At 42.3% G+C, this 23,672-nt stretch overlaps 6 protein-coding genes across 6 annotated transcripts; 4 read left to right on the forward strand and 2 right to left on the reverse strand.

The window, feature by feature from the left end:
- Positions 1 to 2,671: 2,671 nt before the first annotated feature.
- On the forward strand, positions 2,672 to 4,543 carry LOC116200313 (mitogen-activated protein kinase 7-like). Its single transcript, XM_031531174.1, has 2 exons — positions 2,672 to 3,782; positions 4,347 to 4,543. The coding sequence occupies exons 1-2, from the start codon at positions 2,672 to 2,674 to the stop codon at positions 4,541 to 4,543; spliced, it is 1,308 nt and encodes a 435-aa protein (XP_031387034.1).
- Positions 4,544 to 7,017: 2,474 nt separating this feature from the next.
- LOC116200314 (mitogen-activated protein kinase 7-like) lies at positions 7,018 to 8,151 on the forward strand. Its single transcript, XM_031531175.1, has one exon. The coding sequence runs from the start codon at positions 7,018 to 7,020 to the stop codon at positions 8,149 to 8,151; it is 1,134 nt and encodes a 377-aa protein (XP_031387035.1).
- Positions 8,152 to 9,580: 1,429 nt separating this feature from the next.
- Positions 9,581 to 11,211, reverse strand: LOC116200757 (thiosulfate sulfurtransferase 18-like). The gene is made up of 6 exons (XM_031531644.1): positions 11,052 to 11,211; positions 10,883 to 10,963; positions 10,707 to 10,786; positions 10,559 to 10,629; positions 10,148 to 10,201; positions 9,581 to 10,052 (listed from the first exon to the last, which is right to left on the reverse strand). Exons 1-6 carry the CDS (start codon positions 11,066 to 11,068, stop codon positions 9,843 to 9,845), a joined length of 513 nt encoding a protein of 170 aa, XP_031387504.1. The 5' UTR covers positions 11,069 to 11,211; the 3' UTR covers positions 9,581 to 9,842.
- A 967-nt stretch (positions 11,212 to 12,178) lies between these two features.
- Positions 12,179 to 14,221, reverse strand: LOC116200756 (allene oxide synthase 1, chloroplastic-like). Its single transcript, XM_031531643.1, has 3 exons — positions 13,724 to 14,221; positions 13,064 to 13,632; positions 12,179 to 12,988 (listed from the first exon to the last, which is right to left on the reverse strand). The coding sequence occupies exons 1-3, from the start codon at positions 14,185 to 14,187 to the stop codon at positions 12,453 to 12,455; spliced, it is 1,569 nt and encodes a 522-aa protein (XP_031387503.1). The 5' UTR covers positions 14,188 to 14,221; the 3' UTR covers positions 12,179 to 12,452.
- An 851-nt stretch (positions 14,222 to 15,072) lies between these two features.
- On the forward strand, positions 15,073 to 19,576 carry LOC116200721 (histone deacetylase 14). Its single transcript, XM_031531577.1, has 9 exons — positions 15,073 to 15,207; positions 15,669 to 15,925; positions 16,477 to 16,551; positions 16,631 to 16,732; positions 17,290 to 17,361; positions 17,588 to 17,644; positions 17,860 to 18,111; positions 18,657 to 18,838; positions 19,030 to 19,576. The coding sequence occupies exons 1-9, from the start codon at positions 15,165 to 15,167 to the stop codon at positions 19,328 to 19,330; spliced, it is 1,341 nt and encodes a 446-aa protein (XP_031387437.1). The 5' UTR covers positions 15,073 to 15,164; the 3' UTR covers positions 19,331 to 19,576.
- A 219-nt stretch (positions 19,577 to 19,795) lies between these two features.
- Positions 19,796 to 23,420, forward strand: LOC116200722 (calmodulin-lysine N-methyltransferase). Its single transcript, XM_031531579.1, has 7 exons — positions 19,796 to 19,964; positions 20,071 to 20,278; positions 21,053 to 21,132; positions 21,690 to 21,750; positions 21,837 to 21,952; positions 22,157 to 22,289; positions 22,935 to 23,420. Exons 1-7 carry the CDS (start codon positions 19,889 to 19,891, stop codon positions 23,209 to 23,211), a joined length of 951 nt encoding a protein of 316 aa, XP_031387439.1. The 5' UTR covers positions 19,796 to 19,888; the 3' UTR covers positions 23,212 to 23,420.
- The last annotated feature ends 252 nt before the right edge of the window (positions 23,421 to 23,672 follow it).

The following is a 23,672-nucleotide window of genomic DNA, read 5'->3' on the forward strand; positions in this document are numbered from 1 at the left end:
TTCCACTTATCAAATTTAATAAATCATACATATATCTACGCTTTTGAAAAATAAATATAATATGTTGAAAAATAAATATGATATATCATACATATATCAAGAATCGGATCAACAGCTTTATAAGATAAGATTTTTGTCCATGAAATCAGGCAGCGAAGCAGATTTTAGACGGACTGTTCCGATCTGTGCAAGCCACAAGAAATTCATAATCAGGCACAGGGTGTATGCATGGTTGTCTCCTTAATTAGACAATAGAGGGATCCCACCTTATTCAACCAATATACTGCTCAAAGTTTTTTTTTCTTTCCTCGTAAACCTTGAGGATTCATTCATTACATGTAAAAATTACATGACGAGATTACAAGGTGAAAATGCTCAAAAATTAAAAATTACAATATCAGAATTAATCAAATGCTCCCAGACATATTGCACAGAAAAAACTGAGGTGGAAAGCAAGGGTAGTAGCTATCCGAGATTCCGATCAAAACCTTCTGCCGTCATACATGGACCTCGATAAATAAGGGAAGGGTCCTCAAGTCATAAATCCATGTAGAACTCAACCATCTGATATCGAGGTTACGCAGGGATCTCGATATCAAAGCAAACCGGGGGATCTTGACCTGTACTCGGGAGCCAAAAAAAAAAAGCCCTCAACAACGGCAACCACCCTCAATCGGGGTCGTCAGCTACTTCTGTTGTGAATTGCTATATATAAAAAAAAGTTCATGCTAAAGAAATGAGTGCCAAATTGGGTTTTTGTGTAGCAGTTCATGTTGATGTCGATGTTCGGGGAGAAGCAGCAGTTTTAGTTGGATGACAACGATTTCGTTTTCTTTTCAGGCTCTGTAGTGTTCAGCGGATGGCACCTCTAATTCAGGCTGCTATTCCTCCTGACCGAATCTGGCGAAGAGGGAAGAAGTACTACTCCGTGGGTGATGCTATTCTTGAGCATTATATATAGAGTAAAATGCATTTTGCCCCCCAATCTTTAGGCCTAGTGGCGAAGTGCCCCCCGACCTTAAAAATTTTGCACTACACCACCTGACCTTTTTAAAAATAAACAAAGTGCTCCTCCGATTGTCTTTCCGATCAGTTTTCCGGCCAAAAAATAATTAGTTTCGGATTTTAGAAAATAATTTTTAAAAATTAAATATATATAATAAAAAATTAGAAGAAATAAAACCATGACATTGGAGAGGGAGAGAGGGAGATGAGGGATAGAAGGGGATGGTGGTTGCTGCCGCCCATCCACCACGGCCCAGGGCAAGTTCTCGGACACTTATCTGCTCCCCTTAGATCTCTCTCTTGAGGAGGATGAAAGAGAGCTCTGAAAATTCATAGCTCTGTTAACCTCCCAATAAGCAAAATTTTGTTGTTCGCCCCGTTGTTTCCCCCAACATTACTTGTTTCAATCCATTTTCTGGTTGTCCTTCTTCTCCACTGTCGTCGTCATCTTGTCTGATGGGTATTACAATAATTCCAAGAAGTGTGATTTTATATGTTTGTTTTCCTTTGGAAATTTCGGTCATTGCTCCACCAATCCGTCCGGTTAATTATCGTGGAACCCTAGAACAGTCATGTGGTGGTTAATGGCTTATGAATCTGCACCGCAGTATTGTTGTTTGCAATTGGTTTTTGAACTCCTGAGTTCATAAATTAGTGGGCTTGTAAATCTATGTCGAGGGGGTGAGGGGGTGATAAAGAGTGCAATTTTGGGAGAGAAGGGGGAGTGTGAGGTCACTGGTGGCATGAGAGGCGTCCGATGATTTTCCCTTGGTGATGGTGGTCGGGCGGCAGGCGATGACCGCTCCTTCTGTTACTCGCAGCTTTTTCTCTTTGACGTTCTCCTTCTTTTTCTACTCATTTTATTATTTATTTAGATTTGGCTGGAAAACTGATCGGAAAGGCAATCGTAGGAGCACTTTGTTTATTTTTAAATAGGTCATGTGGTATAGTGTAAAATTTTTAAGGTCAGGGGGCACTTTGCCACTAGGCCTAAAGATTGGGAGGTAAAATGCATTTAACTCTTATATATATGTTAGTAGAATATATATATATATATTAGTATAAATAATAACCGAATCTTTAGTAGTATTATTATTTATTATATAAAAAATCACAAAACAAACAAATATAAAAGGATCTAGAGAGTTGCGGCTGGAGCTCCCCGCAAATATAGCGCAGGAGACAGAGATCCTACTCAATCTATCTCTATGCTTAATATCTCTAGAGAATCAATATATATTCTCTTCCATCCCTTCCCGACTTTCTTGCTCAGCCAATCTCATTTAACACTTCCTACGTAAAAAGAAAGCCCATATCAAACTCCGCTGCAGTTCTCGTGCTCCCTCGTCGACCTTTCTGAGTTTGCAGTGCTGAGGAAGTAGACGAAGGACCAGTCAAGCAGGTCTCACGAAGTAAGATTATATTTCTTCTTGAACTTCATCTTTCCTGCGTGCTGAATCACTTGCCCCCGTTTGCAGTGTGGCGCTATTTTCTGTTTCTATTTTATGAGTGATGTCGACATCGGTGTTCAGGAATAGGCAGCATTTTATTATTTTCAGTTTGATCGGAGAAAAGGTTCCGTTTTTTAGGGTCTTGCTGCATATCCTTTCGGTGTTGTTCATAGAGAAAACGATTTGTGGATTTTTTAGGCTAAGCAGCGCGCAGGATGGCACCTTCAGTCCAGGCAGCTATTCCTCCTGATGGAATCTGGCGAAGAGGGAAGAAGTACTATTCGGTGTGTGATGTTATTTTCGAGATCGACGCCAAGTATGATCCCATCAAGCCTCTGGGGGCGGGAGCATATGGAGTGGTCTGCTCCGCGCATGATGAGGAGACGAAAAAGAAGGTCGCCATCAAGAAGATCTCCAACGTGTTTGAAGACCAGACCACTGCTGTTAGGACTCTGAGGGAGATGATGATTCTCCGGCAAATCAAGCACTTCAACGTGATCCCCCTCAAGGATGTGATGCTGCCAGCCCCGAAGGCGCAGTTTAAGGATGTTTATTTGGTCTTCGAGCTCATGGACACTGACCTGGATCGTGTTATCGAGTCTGGTTTGCCGCTATCTGCCAACCACGTCAAGTACTTTCTCTTTCAGATACTGTGCGGCCTCCGCCACATTCACTCAGCCAACATACTCCACCAAGACCTGAAGCCCAGCAACATCCTCGTCAACGCTGATGGTCATCTGAAGATTGGCGATTTTGGACTTGCTAGAACGACAGCCCAAGATGACTCCCAGGTCATGACAGGATATGTCGCCACTCGATGGTACCGTGCACCCGAGGTCCTCCTCGTCTCCCTCAACTATGGGCAACCTATTGACGTATGGTCCACCGGGTGTATCTTTGCTGAAATTCTTGGGAGAAAGCCCATCTTTCCCGGCACCAGCAGCCTCAACCAGTTGCAGCACATAATAAACGTGCTAGGGACCCCGAAGCAAGCTGATCTTGAGTTCATCCAAAATAAGAAGGCCAGAAATTACATCCAATCCTTGCCTTACTCTAGTGGAACCCCACTGTCGAATCTCTTCCCCCAGGCAGATTCTCTGGGATTAGACTTGCTTGAGAAGATGCTTGCATTCAACCCAAAGAAGAGGATCACTGCTTCTCAAGCGCTCAAGCACCCTTACCTGGCAGACGTTTACATTGCAGATTTCGACTCTCCAGCGCAATTCCAAGTGAAGCTGGACGTGGACGAGGATTCAAAATTTAATGAGATGAGGAAACTGATGTGGGATGAGATGCTCTACAGCCATCCCGAACTCGCTTTATGCCGTCGCTGTCGCCCTCGCCGATAGGTTGTTATGCCTCAACAGAAGTCTGTTTGTGCCCATTTCTTCCTTAGCATCGGACTACGAAGGACTTGACCGTATATACCAGCAACGGGAAACCTTTCATGTATCAAGGGAGGCTGCAATTTTTGAAATTACTCGCTTATTAGTACTTAATGGTACTTGGAGTTCAAGTATGGCAGTTGTAACTCTATAAATGATAGTACCTTTCAAACTATTCCTGTGAAGGTAGTTGAGTCTGCAAGTTTATAAGAAGTTGTCTGCAAATTTTGCTGAACAGATGCTTTATTTGGTTTCAACTATTACAAAGATAGAGTCCCAAAGAACAGGATTTTCCTAAGAAATAGATGCTTGGAACGATAAAATTTGATTAATTTCTCAGAATCTGATTCATTTATCTTACAGCAACGATTTATAATATCACCCTTCGAACCCGTCAGGGGAAGATGTTCCCCATCGTCAGCATTGAGTCCGCGAACTGCTAGAAGCAGACATCCTTGCTCTCAGAATACTTCTTCATGAGCGCCATCTGAATAGGTTCTTGTAGGAAATCAAGTTCTGGAAGTTGCTATTGTTGAAGGTGGTGGGGCTCATGTTGTACGAGGAGAAGGTGTTGTTGTCCCTGCCTCAGCTCAGGCAGCCCGGATGGAATTGGTCAGAGTAGGACTGGTCAAGGGTGAAATCGTGCTTGCTGTTCCCCGACTGATTGTACAGCTCCACTTGAAGCTTGTTCACGCATGCTAGTCGACCCTCCCTCATATGATCTCTCTATCACTCACTGCTCGTTCACATACTAATCAAAGTTGTTATGAACAAGTAAGGGCTAGCCCAGTAACCAGACGCATCTTTTGTTAAAGAGGTGGCGTTCAGATAAGACGGCCTAAAGGATCATTCAGGTAACACAGCCAATAAAACATTCCAGATCATGTTTATCCTGTTCAATATCCACTCGAATTTTGAACTGCCATGGCTAAATGCTGACACGGTGTTCAGGCTGTGCTTCGAACAAATCATCCAACCCTGAGGCCACACCATGTACCCTGTGTGTTTTGGTCAACTCTTAGGCCTGAGGTTGCCAGTGACCTCAGTTCACCGGCAACCTCGAATGCACTTTGGAGTTGATACATCATATATGAATGGTTGAAGATATATCTCTCGATGTTGCTAGGTAAAGAATTCACAAATTACATACTGAATATGGTCTGATCCTTTTTTATATATTACAGAAAAACAAGGGATTAACCCAAAACGGTCATCCCCTTCCTGGATGGCTATCCCTTCTAAAAATTCAGTCCACGTGGTATCAGACTAGAATGTGACAAGCAGTAAAGGAGAAGATCGACATCCCAAAAGATCCTTGCCTCGAATCATATGTCATGCATTTTCTCCAGTCCTTGAACTCATGGAATTACTAGTTCAATATACCAGGACTTGGAATCTTCAAAGCAGGACTTGACAATCGATTTACAATAAGATGATAAATATACAGCACAGATTCTGCCAAAATGCAACTTTCAAACGGCACAATCTTTGATTCTTTCCCCCTCCATCGGGTTCTTATTTGATGGATACAAGGACATGGTCTCGTTCAAAAAACCTGTTCTTCTACCTAATCTGCGGGTTTCTCCGCAGGCAACTCATTCTTCTTCTGCTGATTACCGGCTTCAGCAGGCTTCTGTACAGAAACAACCTCCTTAGCTTGTTCCTCTTCCTTGACTATGACAGGCTTCTTTATGGGCAAACCGTGCTCCACTCAGGCAAGTTAACCTCCTCCCATGTTAATGACTTGCTTGTAACCCTGCCAAAATTCATTCGCAGCTATGTATTAGAGAATTATGCCAAAATATCACATTCAGTTCCAGGAAAGTCTTGATTTTTCAACTTACAGCTTTGACGAGATCGATGCCTGTATCCAAGGATCTGACACCACTCCGGCATCCCTAAGAGTTTGACGTCGACGTATGTAAATTCATGAATGATAGAGAAGTGTATCGAAGATGGAAAGAAAATACTGCCCTTATCTGGTTCGCAACAAATTAATGCTTACTGTTAGAAAATTTGTCTGAGTCATTATTGCATGAACTCTTCTCAATAAGTTTATTATAGAGAGATAATCACTAATTCAGCGATGATCAACAGGAGGAATTAATTACACATGTCCTCTTTAAACTGATCAACCTTGGCATTGCAAACCGAAATCATGATAATCATTGGAGGCCAAGCTAAAGGATTTCAAGTTCACATCACACTTAAAGATTTGTTTGAGAACATACTAGAAGCCAAAATCAGTACTTACCACTACTATTTTATCTTCGATAAGCACACAAGGCTGGCTCCAACAACTGCGGATTCTTAACCCAGCCTGAATCCCGAAACAAACAATATCATTTATCTCAACGGATTCATCGAGGGTATGCAAGAATCAACGATTGAGGTTCTAGTACATAAAATACGATCAGCCGGGGGATCCATGCCTAGTTGTCTCCATTCCAAAAATTTACGATAGAGGACCCGACCCGACTCAAGCAACAGATCATTTTGCTAGTTAAATCGATATCTAGTATTATATATATGTTAGTAGAATATAGATATATATATTAGTATAAATAATAACTGAATCTTTAGTAGTATTATTTTTTATTATATAAAAAATCACAAAACAAACAGATATAAAAGGATCTAGAGAGTTGTGGCTGGAGCTCCCCGCAAATATAGCGCAGGAGACTGTGATTCTACTCAATCTATCTCTATGCTTAATATCTCTAGAGAATCAATATATTCTCTTCCATCCCTTCCCGACTTTCGTGCTCGGCCAATCTCATTTAACACTTCCCACGTAAAAGAAAGCCTCTACTCCTTCAAACGCCATATCAAACTCCGCTTCAGTTCTCGTGCTCCCGCGTCCTGCTTTCTGAGTTTACAGTGCTGAGGAAGTAGACGAAGGACCAGTCAAGGAGGTCTCACGAAATAAGATTATATTCCTTCTTGAACTTCATCTTTCCTGCTTGCTGAATCACTTGCCCCCGGTATGTAGTGTGCCTCTATTTTCTGTTTCTGTTTTGTGAGTTCATGTCGACGTCGGTGTTCGAGCATAGGCGACATTTTTTTTTAGTTAGATCGGAGAAAAGGTTCGGTTTTTGGTTCTTGCTGTATATCTTTTCAGTGTTGCTCATAAAGAAAACGATTTGTTGATTTTTAGGCTAAGCAGCACGCGTGGGATGGCACCTTCAGTTCAGGCAGCTATTCCTCCTGATGGAATCTGGCGAAGGGGGAAGAAGTACTACTCCATGAGTGACGGTATTTTCGAGATTGACGCCAAGTATGAGCCCATCAAGCCTCTCGGGGCAGGAGCATATGGAGTGGTCTGCTCCGCGCATGATCAGGAGACGAAAAAGAAGGTAGCCATCAAGAAGATCTCCAATGTGTTTGAAGACCAGACCACTGCTGTTAGGACTCTGAGGGAGATGATGATTCTCCGGCAAATCAAGCACTTCAACGTGATCCCCCTCAAGGATGTGATGCTGCCAGCCCCGAAGGCGCAGTTTAAGGATGTTTATTTGGTCTTCGAGCTCATGGACACTGACCTGGATCGTGTTATCGAGTCTGGTTTGCCGCTATCTGCCAACCACGTCAAGTACTTTCTCTTTCAGATACTGTGCGGCCTCCGCCACATTCACTCAGCCAACATACTCCACCAAGACCTGAAGCCCAGCAACATCCTCGTCAACGCTGATGGTCATCTGAAGATTGGCGATTTTGGACTCGCTAGAACGACAGCCCAAGATGACTCCCAGGTCATGACAGGATATGTCGCCACTCGATGGTACCGTGCACCCGAGGTCCTCCTCGCCTCCCGCAACTATGGGCAACCTATTGACGTATGGTCCACCGGGTGTATCTTTGCTGAAATTCTCGGGAGAAAGCCCATCTTTCCTGGCACCAGCAGCCTCAACCAGTTGCAGCACATAATAAACGTGCTGGGGACCCCGAAGGCAGCTAATCTTGAGTTCATCCAAAATAAGAAGACCAGAAATTACATCCAGTCCTTGCCTTGCACTAGTGGAACCCCGCTGTCGAGTCTCTTCCCCCAGGCAGATCCTCTGGGATTAGACTTGCTTGAGAAGATGCTTGCATTCAACCCGAAGAAGAGGATCACTGCTGCTCAAGCGCTCAAGCACCCTTACCTGGCAGACGTTTACATTACAGATTTCGACTCTCCGGCACAATTCCAAGTGAAGCTGGACGTGGACGGGGATTCAAAGTTTAATGTGATAAGGAAACTGATGTGGGACGAGATGCTCTACAGCCATCCCGAACTAGCTTTACGCCGTCGCTGTCGCCCTCGCCGATAGGTTGTTATGCCTCAACAGAAGTATGTTCGTGCCCCCTTCTTTCTTACTGTCGGACTACGAAGGACATGACCGTGTATACCAGCAATGGGAAACCTTTTATGTATCAAGGGAGGCTGCAATTTTTGATATTACTCGCTTATTAGTACTTAACGGCACTTGGAATACAAGTATTGCAATTGTAACTCTATAAATGATAGTACCTTTCAAACTATTCCTCTGAAGATAGTTGAGTCTGCAAGTTTATAAGAAGTTGTCTGCAAATTTTGTCACTATTCAACCCTGGTAACTATGTACATCTTTTCTTTGTATGCTATTTTGGCTGGAAATTATGTTCGAGTGACTTGGATTTTGGAATGTGTAAATGTTTGTCAATTGCTGAACAGATGCTTTATTTGGTTTCAACTATTACAAAGATACAGTCCCAAAGAACAGGATTTTCATAACAAATAGGTGCTTGGAACGATAAAATTCGATTAATTTCTCAGAAACTAATCAATTTCTCTCACAGCAACTATTTATAATGTCACCCTTCGAACCCGTCAGGGAAAGATGTTCCTCATCCTCAGCATTGAGTCCGCGAACTGCTAGAAGCAGACATCCTTGCTCTCAGCATACTTCTTCACGAGCGCCATCTGAGTAGGTTGTTGTTGGAAATCAAGTTCTGGAAGTTTCTATTGTTGAAGGCGGTGGGGCTCATGTTGTACGAGGAGAAGATGTTGTTGTCCCTGCCCCAGCTCAGGCAGCCTGACTGGAATTGGTCGGAGTAGGATTGGTCCAGGGTGAAATCGTGCTGGCTGTTCCCCGACTGATTGTACAGCTCCACTTGAAGCTTGTTCACGCATGCTAGTTGACCTCCCTCGTATGATCTCTCTATCACTCACTGCTTGCTCACATACTAATCAAAGTTGTTATGAACAAGGAAGTGCTAGCCGAGTACCTGGACACATCTTTTGTTACAGAGGTGGCGTTCGGATGAGACAGCCTAAAGGAACATTCAGGTAACACAGCCAATAGAAACATTCCAGATCATGTTTATCCTGTTCAATATCCACTCGAATTTTGAACTGCCATGGCTAAATGCTAACACGGTGTTCAGACTGTGCTTCGAACCATCATCCAACTCCGAGGCCACACCATGTACCTTGTGTGTTTTGGTCAACTCTTAGGCCTGAGGTTGCCAGTGAACTCAGTTTACCGGCAACCTCGAATGCACTTTGGAGTTGAAACATCATATATGAAATGGTTGAAGATATTTCTCTCGATGTTGCTAGGTAAATAATTCACAAATTACATACCGAATATGGTCTGATCCTTTTTTATATGTTACAGAAAAACAGGGGATTAACCCAAAACGGTCACCCCCTTCCCGGATGGCTATTCCTTTTAAAAATTTAGTACCCGTGGTATCAGACTAGAATGCAACAAGGGGTAAAGGAGAAGATCGACATCCCAAAAGATCCTTGCCTCGAATCATATGTCATGCATTTTCTCCGGTCCTTGAACTCATGGAATTACTAGTTCAGTATACCAGGACTTGGAAACTTCAAAGCAGGACTTGACAATCGATTTACAATAAGATGATATATATACAGCACAGATTCCGCCGAAATGCAACTTCCATATGGCACAATCTTTGATTTTTTCCCTCTCCATTGTTTTCTTATTTGATGGATACACGGATGTGGTCTTGTTCAAAAAACCTGTTCTTCTACCTCATTTGCGGGCTTCTCCACTGGCAACTCATTCTTCTTCTGCTCCTTACCGGCTTCAGAAGGCTTCTGTACAGAAACAACCTCCTTAGCTTGTCCCTCTTCTTTGACTACGACAGGCTTCTTTACGGGCAAACCGTGCTCCACCCAGGAAAGGTAACCTCCTCCCATGTTAATGACTTGCTTGTAACCCTGCCAAAATTCATTCGCAGCTATGTATTAGAGAATTATGCCAAGATATCACATTCAGTTCCAGGAAAGTCTTGATATTTTTAAGATCATCTTACAGCTTTGACAAGATCGATGCCTGCATCCAAGGATCTGACACCACTCCGGCATCCCTAAGAGTTTGACGTCGACATATGTAAATTCATGAATGATAGAGAAATGTATTGAAGATGGAAAGAAAATACTGCCCTTATCTGGTTCGCAACTAATTAGTGCTTACGGTTAGAAAACTTTGTCTGAGTCATTATTGCAAGAACTCTTCTCAATAAGTTTATTATAAAGAGATAATCACTAATTCAGCGATGATCAACAGAAGGCACTAATTACACATGTCCTCTTTAAACTAATCAACCTTGGCATTGCAAACCGAAATCATGATAACCGTAGGAGACCAAGCTGAAGGAGTTCAAGTTCACATCACGCTTAAAGATTTGTTTGAGTACATATTAGAAGCCAAAATCAGTACTTACCACTACTATTTTATCTTTGATGCCATAAGCACATAAGGCTTGCTCCAAGAACTGCAGATTCTTAACCCTGCCTGCATCCCGAAACAAACAACATCACTTATCTCAACAGATTCATCGACGGTATGCAAGAATCAACGATCAAGGTTACCTTGAGGAGTGATGAACAAGTAAGGAATGTTCAGGACCTTCCCTGCATCTGGGTAACCGTTCTTGAACTCCTCTTCAGTCCTAAATCATCATCAGATGAAAACATCAAATTCATCAGCAAGATTTCAAGAAATCCCGGTTCATATGACATGAAAGAAGCACAAGATATACCATTACCTAACATCGAGGTAGAAGTAGCCAGAGTCAACCAAATCCTTGGCAGCAAGAACATCAACGGTGGCCACTTCAGTTCCAGAGCTACAAAACAGAGACAGAACAGCTGACCCAGAGAAATTCCTTTGGCTTATGATCATCTGCTCTTGTGTAATAGGAAGATCTACTGTACCTCTCAAGAGAACCCATCAATGGTGGCTCAGAGGAGGTTAGACCTTCAGGTGGAGAAGCTCTCTCAGCCTCAGTCTCAGCTAACGCATTTACCGGGGTAGAAAAGATGGGGAGAATGGCAGGAAGGAAGATAAAGTGAACTTCCTATGGAAGTGAGTGCCCATTTCCTGCTCATGAGGGAGGGATCACATCGCACCACGTAAGCAGCATTAAAAATTTTCCCCCGTGTTGGATTTTAGTATGCATGAACTGGTCCCACCTCATCTCCAGAAAGCATCCTGACAAGGCAATGCTAAAAAAAAGAAAACCATTGCAACTTGAACTGAGGTGGACAATTAATTAATAGCAGGTCATCGTTTTCGTGAAACAAGACCGATTATATTGCAGAAAACATATGCACAAACTCCCACGTAAATTATCAACTCTGAAGTTGCCACATCTCGAATCTCACATCGGTTATGATCTTATTAGCAAGTATCATTTTTGGTGATGAGCTCGTGGTGTTACATATAGTATTGTGTGGATTGCAGGAAAGGTGTGCCCAATCACCTCACTAGTACTTTTCAGTGACGAGTCCACGGTGTTAAAGAAGTCTGATTGGCATCTATCTACTGGGTTATACAGGTCTATCCGAATCGTTACTTTGATCGGCTGTTATCTGCTCCGTCATTCAGGTCTATAAGAATCAATTGTTACATGTGCATCTGTGTGAGTCTGGGAAGTAGTGGTTTACTGAATCTTCCGGCTTATATCCCGCTCGATTTAGTTAGGATTGAAAGCATTTCATTATTAGCCCGAGATCGATTATCTCAGAGAACCTTTTTCTTCATGACAGATTTGTATATGTGCTCGTGAAAGACGAAATGTCCCGAAAGAAGATGATGCGAAACGTTACCTAACCTCAATTGGGACAAGAAGTGGGATTTCTTTTCTCATTTTGGCTAAGTTTGGTCTTAATCTTGTTGGACTTGAGTCCACACTCATTATCATAATCGTGGAATCAACATCAGCAAGGTTAACATTATTACTTGATTGATGTCGAGGATGATTTAATTAGTTTCAGAATCCATATTTTGCATATCTCTAAAAATATTTTACGATAAATAATCGGTTCGTGCACATGGCTTGGTCCACCAGGGGATAGCTGATGATGTAAAGAAAAAGTGTCGAACCAGAGAACAATGGTGACACGGGTCGAGATTACTTACTCATGGGAGCAGGTGAAAGTTAATACTCTGCTACTCAGCTAAACTACAATCATTATACTTCTATGCGGCAATTCGATTCCGTTTTCTCTCCGCCATTGTATCAGATATGGTGCAGGTTTTGTTACTCCGCTGTACATGTCAGTAATCCCTATAATCGAGTTAGTACTGCAGAGAGACCGATTGCCTCGCCGCTCTTAGAATGTAGCTCTCTTAAGGGACGTGACCATGACAGATGCACCAACAGATGACGCTCCCACCTCTATATCGAACGAGTCATACCGAAGGAACAGCTCCACCAGCATCAACCTCGCTACCAGGACCACCAAGTCCTTTCCGGCACATTGCTTGTTCCCAAGGTTCGGGCTTGCATTCTCAGGTCCATTGGACCACAACACATGCCTCAGCAACCTCTCGCCCTCGCCCATGAACCGGTCTGCCACAAACTCCTCCGGCCTCTCAAATATCCTCGGGTCCTTGGTTGCAAATGGTTGGTACCCGAACATAAGTTCCCCGGTCTTCACCAAGAAGGCTGAGTCATGGCTTTCTACCACTAAATCCTTCTTCACCCTGCCATACTGTAAAGGTAGAGGCGGTTCGATCCTTAGGCACTCATACACTGCAGACTTCATCAGAGGCATCTGTTCCATCATCGCCATCGTGATCTCTCCTCCATTGGATCTCAGTGCTGATCGGATTTCCTGTGCTAGTCGCGTGTGCAGGATGACTCCTCCTAAAATAATTGGCTTTTCGATATTAAAGTTAACATAGAAAAAGAAGAACCAACACTGGTAATAGTTTGTTATACCTCTGCCAATCCATTTGAGCAAGTTTGAAAAGAAAATCTTGATGCCCCCGAAGGCATTGAAGCACGTGACGAATAGCAAATTGTGGCACGCTTCTTCTCGGGAGAGCCCGATCCTGTCGGCTTCATCGAGCACATGCCCCAACGCAGAGTAGAAAAAATTGTACAGCCTAGTATAGTCTTCTCGGATGAAAAATGGCGGGAGTTGTAAAGTGTGGATAGTCACGTACTCCAGGAGCCTCGGGAGACCCAGCGTGAGGATTGGACCGAGCAGGGACAGGACCCATCTTCTGACTAATCGAGGCCCATCAAGACCGAGCTCGGTCTCCCTCGGGCTCACTCCATACAATGCACGAGACAGGAAGTCAAATGCAGCATGCTCGTTCGCAGCCCCAAAGTCCGCAGTGCCTCTTGACGAGATACCGAGCTCGAGAGCGTCAAAGAGCTTGCCATAGGTCGACCGAAACTCGGGTATGACATGATCACGGCGAGACTTGAGGAGGAAGAACATGAGCTTCTTCAGCTTCGCGTGGCTCAGTTCCGACGGGTCGAGATAGGGGATTGTTCTATACCTGCAATTTCATGACCGGACGGCGGACTACCCCTCAAGTTTCAGTCAATTGCAATCGAGGCTATGAACTATGAGAGTCATTACAAGCCTACCGTCCCGTGAGCTCTGCCGGGGGCATGAAGGTGCCGGTGAAGAGGTCCTTCTTCTCGACCTTGGTGACGTCGAAGAGCACCGGGAAGCTCTTCCCGTCAAGCAACAGGATGACGCGCGAGTCCCGAGCCACGAGGGGGCCGGGCGGCAGGTTCGCCCAGTAGACCGTGGAGTGGTACTTCCGGATCCGGGATCTGAAGAAATCATCGGGGCCTTGGTTGTAGAAGTAGTCAAGGCGGTCCCTAAGCGGTCCGATCAGGGGGATGCCGCCGCCTCCGGGGATCTTCCGGATCGGGAGCTTGACAGGCCCGATGACCGCTTCCTTGGCTAGCTCTCTGCCCGAGGTTGTGGCGGCGATCGGGCAAATGAGGCGACGGGGGCGACGCCGGCTGTGGGGCGTGGAAAGGTGGTGCCATGGCGTGGAGGGTTCGTTGAGTTGCGGGAGAGGCGACCTGGTCGACGCCATTGCAACTGATTGAATCCTTCGCAGCTTTGAATACGGTGCGGGAAAGCAGAACTATAAAGGTAGGATATATATATATATATATATATATATTTTTATTTTTTTTTCTTCAATTAAGATTCCCCCTTCTTGTTTACATTTATGTTGTAGAAATTTTGTGAGCAATCCTCAAACTTGACACAATTCCACCAATTTGAGGAAACAAACCGGTTGAGAGTAAGTTAGTGAGTAAGAGAGTAGCTTGTGATTCGGAACTTTGAACTCGAGAAGTAGTTTGTTATAGGAAGGCGTTTCTTATCTCTGTTCTATGGAGATTATCGCCGTTTGTTTCGTCATGATTGAAATGATATATCATTTCAGTAATTTAAATAAAACATATATTGATTCGAATGAAATTTTTGAAATGAATATTACTCTTTCTCTAAATACATTTCCCTTCCCATAGATGGCTCCATCCAAAGAGACGAAAAGTTCAAATATATTCTCATCTATCTTACTCATGAAAGACACGTGCCTTCTTTTATTTCTTTTTTTTTTGTGCTCAATAAGATAACAAAGATTTTCGTTCATTCACATACAAAAGAGAATACAATGGAAAATACCTAAGTAAAAATTACAAGAGTGGGATTAACCGTTATATATTCTAGGTTGCTGACCTCACATGCCCTCGAATAATGTCAGAGTAATTTTTTTTTTTGGGTATAAGTTGTTACAAGCATTTAAGAAAAGATGTTTTTTCTCATTTTAATCATGTTTATATAAATGGGATAAATTTTAAACATTAGGGTGCGAATTGGTTAATACGAAAAAATAGAGTAAAAAATCGCATGGGCAAGAAAATTTGGGGTGAAAATGAAATTTTGCCAAAACTAACTGAACTAACAGGCGGAGGAGACAGTTCAGAGCAGAGAGACAACAGAAGGAAGGAAGCAGCGGGAAACGATTGGGTGGGACCTTCCTCAAGCTTCGTTCTTAACTCCATGGAGCTTCGCATACTCCATCACCGACCTCTCACTCTCTCAGGTCCGTCTCCTCTTCTTCTTCTTCTTCTCACACTCATCTGTTCATCTCAGTAGTGGCCTTGTTCGTTCATCTGAATATCTGCGGAGCCGTACAGCCTGCGATTAGAAGGTTCTTCATTGGGGGCACTGCTGGTGAACTCCTCCTCAGAAGGATTACTTGCCTAACTGGGTAGCCAGTGGATGGGGTTTGTTGGGTTTTGGGATTTTGATTAAGTACGAGTCCGCATATTCGATAACAATTGAGCTGACGCAAACAACCTGTTCTGTGAAATTTGATACTATTGAGCCTAAAAAAGAACAATACTTTATGTTGTTGGTCTGTGGTTTGCTAGTAAAGTATTCTCCTTTTCACTTTACATGATGTCGGGTACTTAAGTTTTGCGAGTAAGTTGAGGTTCAAAGCTTTGTACTACTGATTTGTATTTCACGGGATTAAAGAATCTGTATTTGGTGCTTTCACAGGAAGGATGCTCTTCATGGCACAGCATCAGCCATTTAAGAGATATCATTGTCTTAAACCTCCATCGAATATCAAAATCCTGGGACATAGATGCTTATGGAAGCAATCAAGGGGAGGAAGGAGATATGTTTCGCAACCTAGTGGTATTCGGATTCAATGTGCAGATGGAGCAAATGAAGATTCACACAAAGCATCAAACAAGGAGCTGATGGATGCCCGTGTGATTTACAGTGTGGCCACTGCTATGGGCCATAACCAGGTAAGATATGCGGCTTGTGGGAATGGAATTGCGATGAATCACTATGGATAACGGTCTAGGTCTGTGTAAGGATTCGATTTCCTAATATTGTCATCCTTTCGTACTAGACATAGCATGAGCATGACATTTTGTGGGAAAAAGAGGCAGTAATTGTAAAATGGCCATCATTGTGATTCATTCACGTCTGTTTCCTCCTTGAAGATACTCCAACCATAGCTGGATTATAGCAAAATGATACACAACTTTCAAATAAAAAAGTAAAAAGAAAAAAAAATCTCTGCTTGCTTGATGAATGAAAAATTGGAGAGCTGCGTCGGTGTTTTTGAAAAAGGTCATATAATTTAGATTGAATTCCATAGCTTTACAGGAAAAAAATCATGAAAGACCAAATTTTGTTTCTGCATGCCTTTTCAAGTTAGATTCAATGTTTGAGTCGGAAGGAATTTTACCTTTCGGATTTGGGAATCTCAATTTATCTCACCTATTAAACAGCACATGTCACTCATTTTTCGTGGTAGTTTTCTGGTGATATATCCTCTTGCTTTTCTCAGGAGTCTCATCCAGAATCCCATCTTAGAGTTCCTGCCATCGTTGACGCCCTCGAGAAAATGGAGCTCACTTCAAAGGTATCCAACTCCTATTTTGCTCGCTCTTTTATCTCCATCCTTCAAAGATATGATTCTTACCTATTGCTGGTGTTCCCAGTTTCGTGGATCCGAAATTCTTGAACTTCAGAATGCTAAGCCTGCTTCACTGGATGATATCATAAGTGTGCATGCCAAAGCTTATGTCACAGGATTGGAGAAGGTATATGGGATCAACCTTTTCCAATCTTCTTCCGGCACGCTTTCATAAGCAACTGGTTTGTATAGATAGGTAGAAAAAGAAGTTAAATTTTTTATCCTATAAAAACTATGGGTTTGTTTTAAATTTCTCCATTATTGGAGCTTGTACTTATGAAACATAAAACGTTAAGCTGATTAGTAGTACTCTGAATTGAAGCATCTATTGCTGGGTACTTGTCTTCTATGAAGTTCAGTTAGGTGGGTGCTTGCAGTTAAGTAGATCCTTCTTTTAGAGTTCCTCAGTCTATATGACTTAGGCATTTTAATCTCTTTATTTGGGTTATAAAAACAGTAACCAAGATAAGAATAACTAAATTTATTGGAGATTGATTCCTTCTAAATAAGTGTCTGCAAAATATCATGAGTGAGCTCTAGCCTAAGCAATCATTTTCACAAAGCAGCTGATTGTGCTGGCCATATTTACTACTTGTTCAAGCACTTGATTTGAAAGATCAAGGAATTTCCTTTTTCTTTTTTCTTTTTCTTTTTTATTGAGACTTGGATGATTTTATTGTGTAGGCCATGGAAAAAGCTTCCGAAAAAGGAATCATATATATTGAAGGTTCTGGACCAACATATGCTACCCATACTGTAAGTTCAACTCAATCTCTAAAATACCCTCGATTTTTGGCCCCTTATTAATGATAGTGATTTAGAATTTTGGTGACAGAGGTAATAATATCATTACATACTGATCAACTGTGGTCTAGCTTCTTCATGATTTGACTTTGTTGTCATATGTCCCCAGAATGTGAATTTTTTTCATACTAATTTTTCTCCAGATTAACTCTTTTTTATGATGCTATGAACCATTCAGACATTCCAGGAGTCCCTGGCCGCTGCTGGAACTGGAATTGCCTTGGTTGATTCAGTGGTGATGTCTCGACCCGTCACGTCAGTCTCTATATTTTTTTTTAGTGTAATTTATTGTTATTGAATTTCTGTTGGTTTTTGCATCTCTTAGTTAAAGTAATAGACTGGACTTGCCAGTTCTTAGATAATGGATATATTACCACATCTCTGTCTACAATTTGGAGCTTAATATCAGCTAAATGCTCTATCTAAATTGAGAAAATGGCCTTATTTCAGGTGAATGCATCTAAAATCTCCAAAGATCCACCTACTGGTTTCGCTTTGATAAGACCTCCAGGTCACCATGCAATCCCTAAGGGGCCGATGGGGTTTTGTGTCTTTGGTAACGTGGCAATAGCAGCTCGTTATGCGCAGCGTGTACATGGTCTTAAGCGTGTGTTCATCATCGATTTCGATGTTCACCACGGGAATGGAACAAATGATGCATTTTATGACGATCCCGATATTTTTTTCCTCTCGACTCACCAGGCAAGTGATCTTTTACCTATAATGTGCAATATTTCCAAATTCCACCATACTGTCAAACTATTTTTCTTACTGCACGGCCTTGCTATCCTTTGAAATCCTGCTGATGGCCTGAATTGACTGCAGTTGAAAAGAAAGCTAACCTAGGTTTCCCTCTTCAACAAATATTTTCCTCACGTTGCTTAATTTCGGAAGAAAAAGAAACGAATAATGCAGAACTTTCCCAATTTCCAAAAATCAAAAGTAGACCTATCTCGGAAAGATAAAATTGTTATTTCGAGAGCTAGCTGTCAACAGTATCTTGGTTATTGAGCGACAAAGGGTCTTGATCTTATAGTGTCAAACAGAAGTTCATGCACTTTCGACTCAAATTAGTATATTGATGTTAAAAGCTTTATGGGGGGATATAACAAGTAAGGAAACACATGTATTACACATAACATGGAAATCAAACCCGATTACTGCAATATGTTTCATCTATTTAATTTAAATTCAATGCTCTCGAGGAAAAGATCGCGACAATTCTAATATATTTGTGTTTGGGGTAGGATGGGAGCTACCCAGGAACTGGCAAGATCCATGAAATCGGTACTGGGAATGGCGAAGGCAGTACCCTCAATCTGCCACTGCCCGGAGGCTCAGGGGATTTGTCCACGAGAACTGTGTTCGATGAGGTTATCGTGCCATGCGCTCAGAGATTCAAGCCTGAAATAATTCTTGTCTCTGCTGGGTGAGTTGACTGCTTGCCATTTCCTTTAAAGGCACAACATGCTTAGACAGAGTACAATAGTGCCAATTTCCATTGCAATACTTCGTCCAGTTAGCACCATTAGACTACCTTTTGTGCAATCTCCCCAAATTTGCAAAAACTAACAATCCGCTGAATACAAATGGACTGACACATCTCTTTTATGACGAAAGGTATGATGGCCATGTCTTGGACCCGCTAGCGAATCTGCAATTCACAACGGGAACATACTATGCGCTTGCTTCCAACATCCGGCAGCTTGCTAAGGAGCTCTGTGGGGGGCGCTGCGTGTTCTTCCTAGAAGGAGGGTACAACCTCAAGTCACTCTCCTACTCAGTTGCTGACTCGTTCCGTGCTTTTCTCGGTGAACCCAGTGTAGCCTCGGAGTTCGATAATCCTTCAATCTTGTATGAGGAGCCTTTGGCTAAGGTGAAGCAAGCGATCGACACCGTGAAGAGCATACATTCCATGTAAAGACGCGCCTAATCTCAACACTATGGCAGTGCTTGGGGACCTGGAAGCTTTCCCTGCGTCTTCTTGGCCAAATGCCACCTATGTATCGAAGATGTAAATTGTTCTTCAGCTGGCATTTCATACTTGCGATAGAAAGTGTATAGGAGGGCATCGAATGGCAATACATCTCATATCAGAGTCCGGAAATAGTTTCTTATGTGTTATTCTTGTCTGATATATATCTTCATGGAATCAACCATTACTGCACGAAGCTGATGCTTTTCCTTCAAAGTCCGAGGATCGATATCCGATACTTGTCAGGAAACTTCTTTCTCAAAGAAACAAGACAATGGATGCCTCAGCATAATATGGCAATATGCTAGCTTTAAGGGCTGATTTGATTCACTTCGACAAACTATAGGGAGAAATTTAAAACAATTCAAACTACAGGGACCGGTTAGAGATCTGCTCAGTGGTCTTCTCTGCTCCGAGAGGACAAGAAGTGTTCCATTTCAATGGCAGAACAGCGGAGAGTAGACGAGTCACAAACGTGAAGACTGAGTGAACGAGCTAGCTTCCATGGAGGGCAGCACCACAAGGGCTTCCTCGATCAGATGGAAGATCCTCCGGCAAGCCCTTCTTCGCACGCGAACTGGTTTGCTCCGACATTTGCCTTCTCCCCCTTAAATTCTTGATGATTCGTTAAGGCTCGTAAGCTCATTATTCACTGATGCCACCATCGTCTCTTCTTGTGAATCTAGACGAGAAATCTCAATTGGGTATTGAAAAGATTTCGAGGAAATCCTCCTCTGGTGGCTTCAAACTGATACCCTTCCAAGTGGTGGACCGAGGAGCTCAAGCCCGAAACAGCTCTGATTCATCTTCGACAAGAAAAGGCCCCGACAGTGCAAGGGATGCTGTTGTGTGCTACACGTTGCCCGCCCATGGATCTCCCAAGCTGTTCCTGACGTGAGCTTCTCCAACTCCAAGTTCCTTGCTTTATGTGTTTCTATGCCTTAAAAGCTTTGAGTGCATGCTCATTTCTCCAATGACTACGATGAGAAGACTTCCCGATTGTGTTAGAAGATGAGAAGCTGCGGTAGTGATTCTCGTTTTAATGGCATTATGACATTTTGTTCGTTTAGAAGGACCTCGATTTTGTTCGACAATGGATTAGATTTGTGCAAGTTAGCTTATTCATGTCTACGTGTGTTTCGAGTTTCTCCCAGTTATTTCTCTTGTGCCCTCTTCAGGTAATGTCAAGTTGTCCTATCTTGCGTCACATTCGCTTTACTAGTTTTTGCTCGTTCTGGTAAAACTTGGATATCAAGTTCCTCCTGTCTCGTGTTTCAACCCAAGTTCGTATATGACCTTTGCTTGATTGTTAGATTTAGAGACTTTTGGTTGGTGATTATTAATGAAATGCTGATCTTTCTTTTTTTCAGTCTCCTTGATACGAAGAGCAAGTGATTATCTCTTGTTTTGCTTCTAAAAGGTCTCTTAATTTGAGTAATATAAATCGCTTAATATTCTTAACATTTTGCTTGCTTAAGTTTACAGGTTTGGCTTCGCATGATGGTTGCTCTTCAGTTAGTTGAAAGTTAGATAGGTTCATTGTGGAATGATGTTGCATTAGTATTTATTTAACTTGATGTATTTGTCTGGATTTCAGAAGCTATAATTTTTTTTTTGCAGTAACAACATTAGAATAGAGCTGATTTCTTGATTTGAAATTTCATGCAGCCAGAGGTTGGAAAATCGAGGGGACTTGCATGATTTCGAAATCTGTAATCAGTATAATATTGACAATACTGGACTTGTTCGTGAGTATTCTAAAAATAACATTATTCTTTCCACTTTAGTTTCTGCTCAAGAAAAATTCTGCTTACAAGCTTCCTCGAGTACTCTCCTAAAATAATTTCAGTCAGTAGATGTATCTGGTCTGGAGAGAATTTTCTTTTCCCTTTGAATCATTGTAAAGGGAAGGGGCAAAGAGGGCCGGGGGGGGGGGGGGGGGGGGGGGGGTGGGTGGGGGTGGTTTGCGGGATCTCTAGAAAGGAGAAAAATCGTGTATTGCTATCCATGTTTCATATTGCTAAAAAACGAGAATAAGTTAAAGAAGAGGTGTCGGAATGCACTTTAAAAGATGTGTTAGAGCATAAAATGTCTTGTAAAGTCCAATCCCCTTAGTTCCCTAATGTCTCTGTTCGTCACTAGAGAAATATGAAAAAGCTGGAAAATAATTTCCGGCACTGCAGAATTAGAAGTTATTTTTGCAGCCTTTCTGTGAAATCTTGTAAACTTAGTGTGTAACAGAAGAGAAAAGCTATAGGCTTCATGATTATGCAGTTAGTCTTTGTATTGTGCTGTTCCTCCATAGGTCTTTGGCCATCGGAAGAAGTCCTTGCATACTACTGCCTGTCAACTGCTGAGATTTTCTGGTGGGTAATTTTATTTCCGGTTCTGTTGATCGTATTTATTTACTGTATAACATTGGTGATGCCTCACTGTTTTCTGTGATTTTCAGCTCTAAAAGAGTTATTGAGCTTGGTTCAGGATATGGCTTAGCTGGATTAGTGATAGCTGCAGCCAGCGAAGCATCTGAAGTCATGATCACAGATGGGAATCCTCAAGTGGTTGATTGTATCCTTCTAAATGGACCATGCATTTAATGTGGAGTCGAAGTTATTTCTTTTTCGGTTAGAACATGTTTTCTCAAATACTCTGGACCGCTGGTGTCACTCCTGAAACAATATCTACTATTGACCTGCAAAGGGAAAATGGGAAAATGAAAAAGATATATATAAAATGTATGCTGGGTTATGTGATGCGGTGCTTAACATTCAGATATTCAGCAAAGCATAGAAGTTAATTCAAGAGCATTTGGCTGCACAAGGGTGAAGTCAATGATGCTGCACTGGAATCAGATGGAACTTTCAAGCAGCCTTGGCACTTTTGATGTCATCATTGCGAGTGACTGGTAACTTTGCGCACATCTCCTTTAACTTTCCAATCTGTTACACCATCATTCTTTCTTTGTTATCCCATAACTTTGTTAGCTAGAGATAAAATGCTATATTGGGGAATTTGATTTTAGATGTGATATCTTATTGCATTATCATCAAAAACTGTTTTAGCACACAATTGTCCTCTTTTCCAAATCCTCTCCCTCCCTCTCCTTCCAAATCCAACTCCCAAACACACTTAAATTCTAGTGTTACTCGAACTCGCCATACTTTTATGTGTAGGTTCACCAGCATGGTTATGATATGTCTTGTTGGGGTCATTTTCTTTTCCATTTCGTCAATTTTCTGTAGATTGTAAGGGTGAATTAGAAATAAGAAAGCTTATTTAGATTTCCCAATAAACACTTGATCAGTGCCATTGATCAGGTTCAGCTGTCCAAAGCCCGTTTAGCATTGTGTCCAATGGGCTTTACAAAGAGCTCAGACCAGTTGGATCCATGAGATTGGGTTTTTGTGTTGCCATGTGTAATAACTCCAATAGAAGCGCTTTATCCACAAAAAACTAATTTTTCTACGTAGCAGTTGATGAATTGCAAGCGCATGACGGTCTGTGGTTGGATCTGTTTAAATTTCAATGACCCGATGAGACATCTTTGCAGCACTTTTTTCAAAGAATTCCACGAGGACCTTGCGCGGATGGTCAGGCTCCTATTGAAAGGTGGGTTATCGGAAGCATTATTTTTTAGCCCGAAGAGAGGAGACTCACTCGACAAGTTTCTGGAGGAGGCCAGCAAACAGGGTCTGAAGTACAGCATCACAGAGAATTACAGTGCAGAAGTGTGGAAGCGTCACCAGGAATCGCTGACTGGAGAGGGCTCCTGGCCAGGCTACCAAAAAGATCACTCCTACCCATTATTGATCAGAATTACGAAATGAATACCTGGATATCGGTTCTTGTTCTGGTAAATGACTGCTTTTGCATTCATAGGAAGTTCCTCGGGGCTATTCGTGTTTCCAAGTCCTGCATCATATTCATCAAATGAATCAAGTCCCTTGACTTCGTAAAGACATTTTGTTTCCATCGCCGAATGAGAAACTGTATTAATCAACGTCTATTGAGGATAGTTGTTTGGGCCTCGGCCACATCAACGAACCTTGGTTAGCGCTCATTGAGGACTCTTCGCCGATGGAGCCAAAGTCGATCGGCAAATATTGGAGTAAAAGAACTTAGATAGGGTGTTTACATGGGCCGTAAGATTAGCCGTGCGAAGTCTAGACATCTTGATTAAAAAAAAAAAAAAACCTTAGATATCAAAGCACAAATCTCACGAACCATTTCTGCTATTTGACCTTAAGAAAAACAAAAAGTGCGGCTTTATGCTTCATTTGTGTGGACC

This window comes from Punica granatum, chromosome 3 (assembly GCF_007655135.1).
Source record: "Punica granatum isolate Tunisia-2019 chromosome 3, ASM765513v2, whole genome shotgun sequence".
Lineage (NCBI taxonomy): Eukaryota > Viridiplantae > Streptophyta > Magnoliopsida > Myrtales > Lythraceae > Punica > Punica granatum.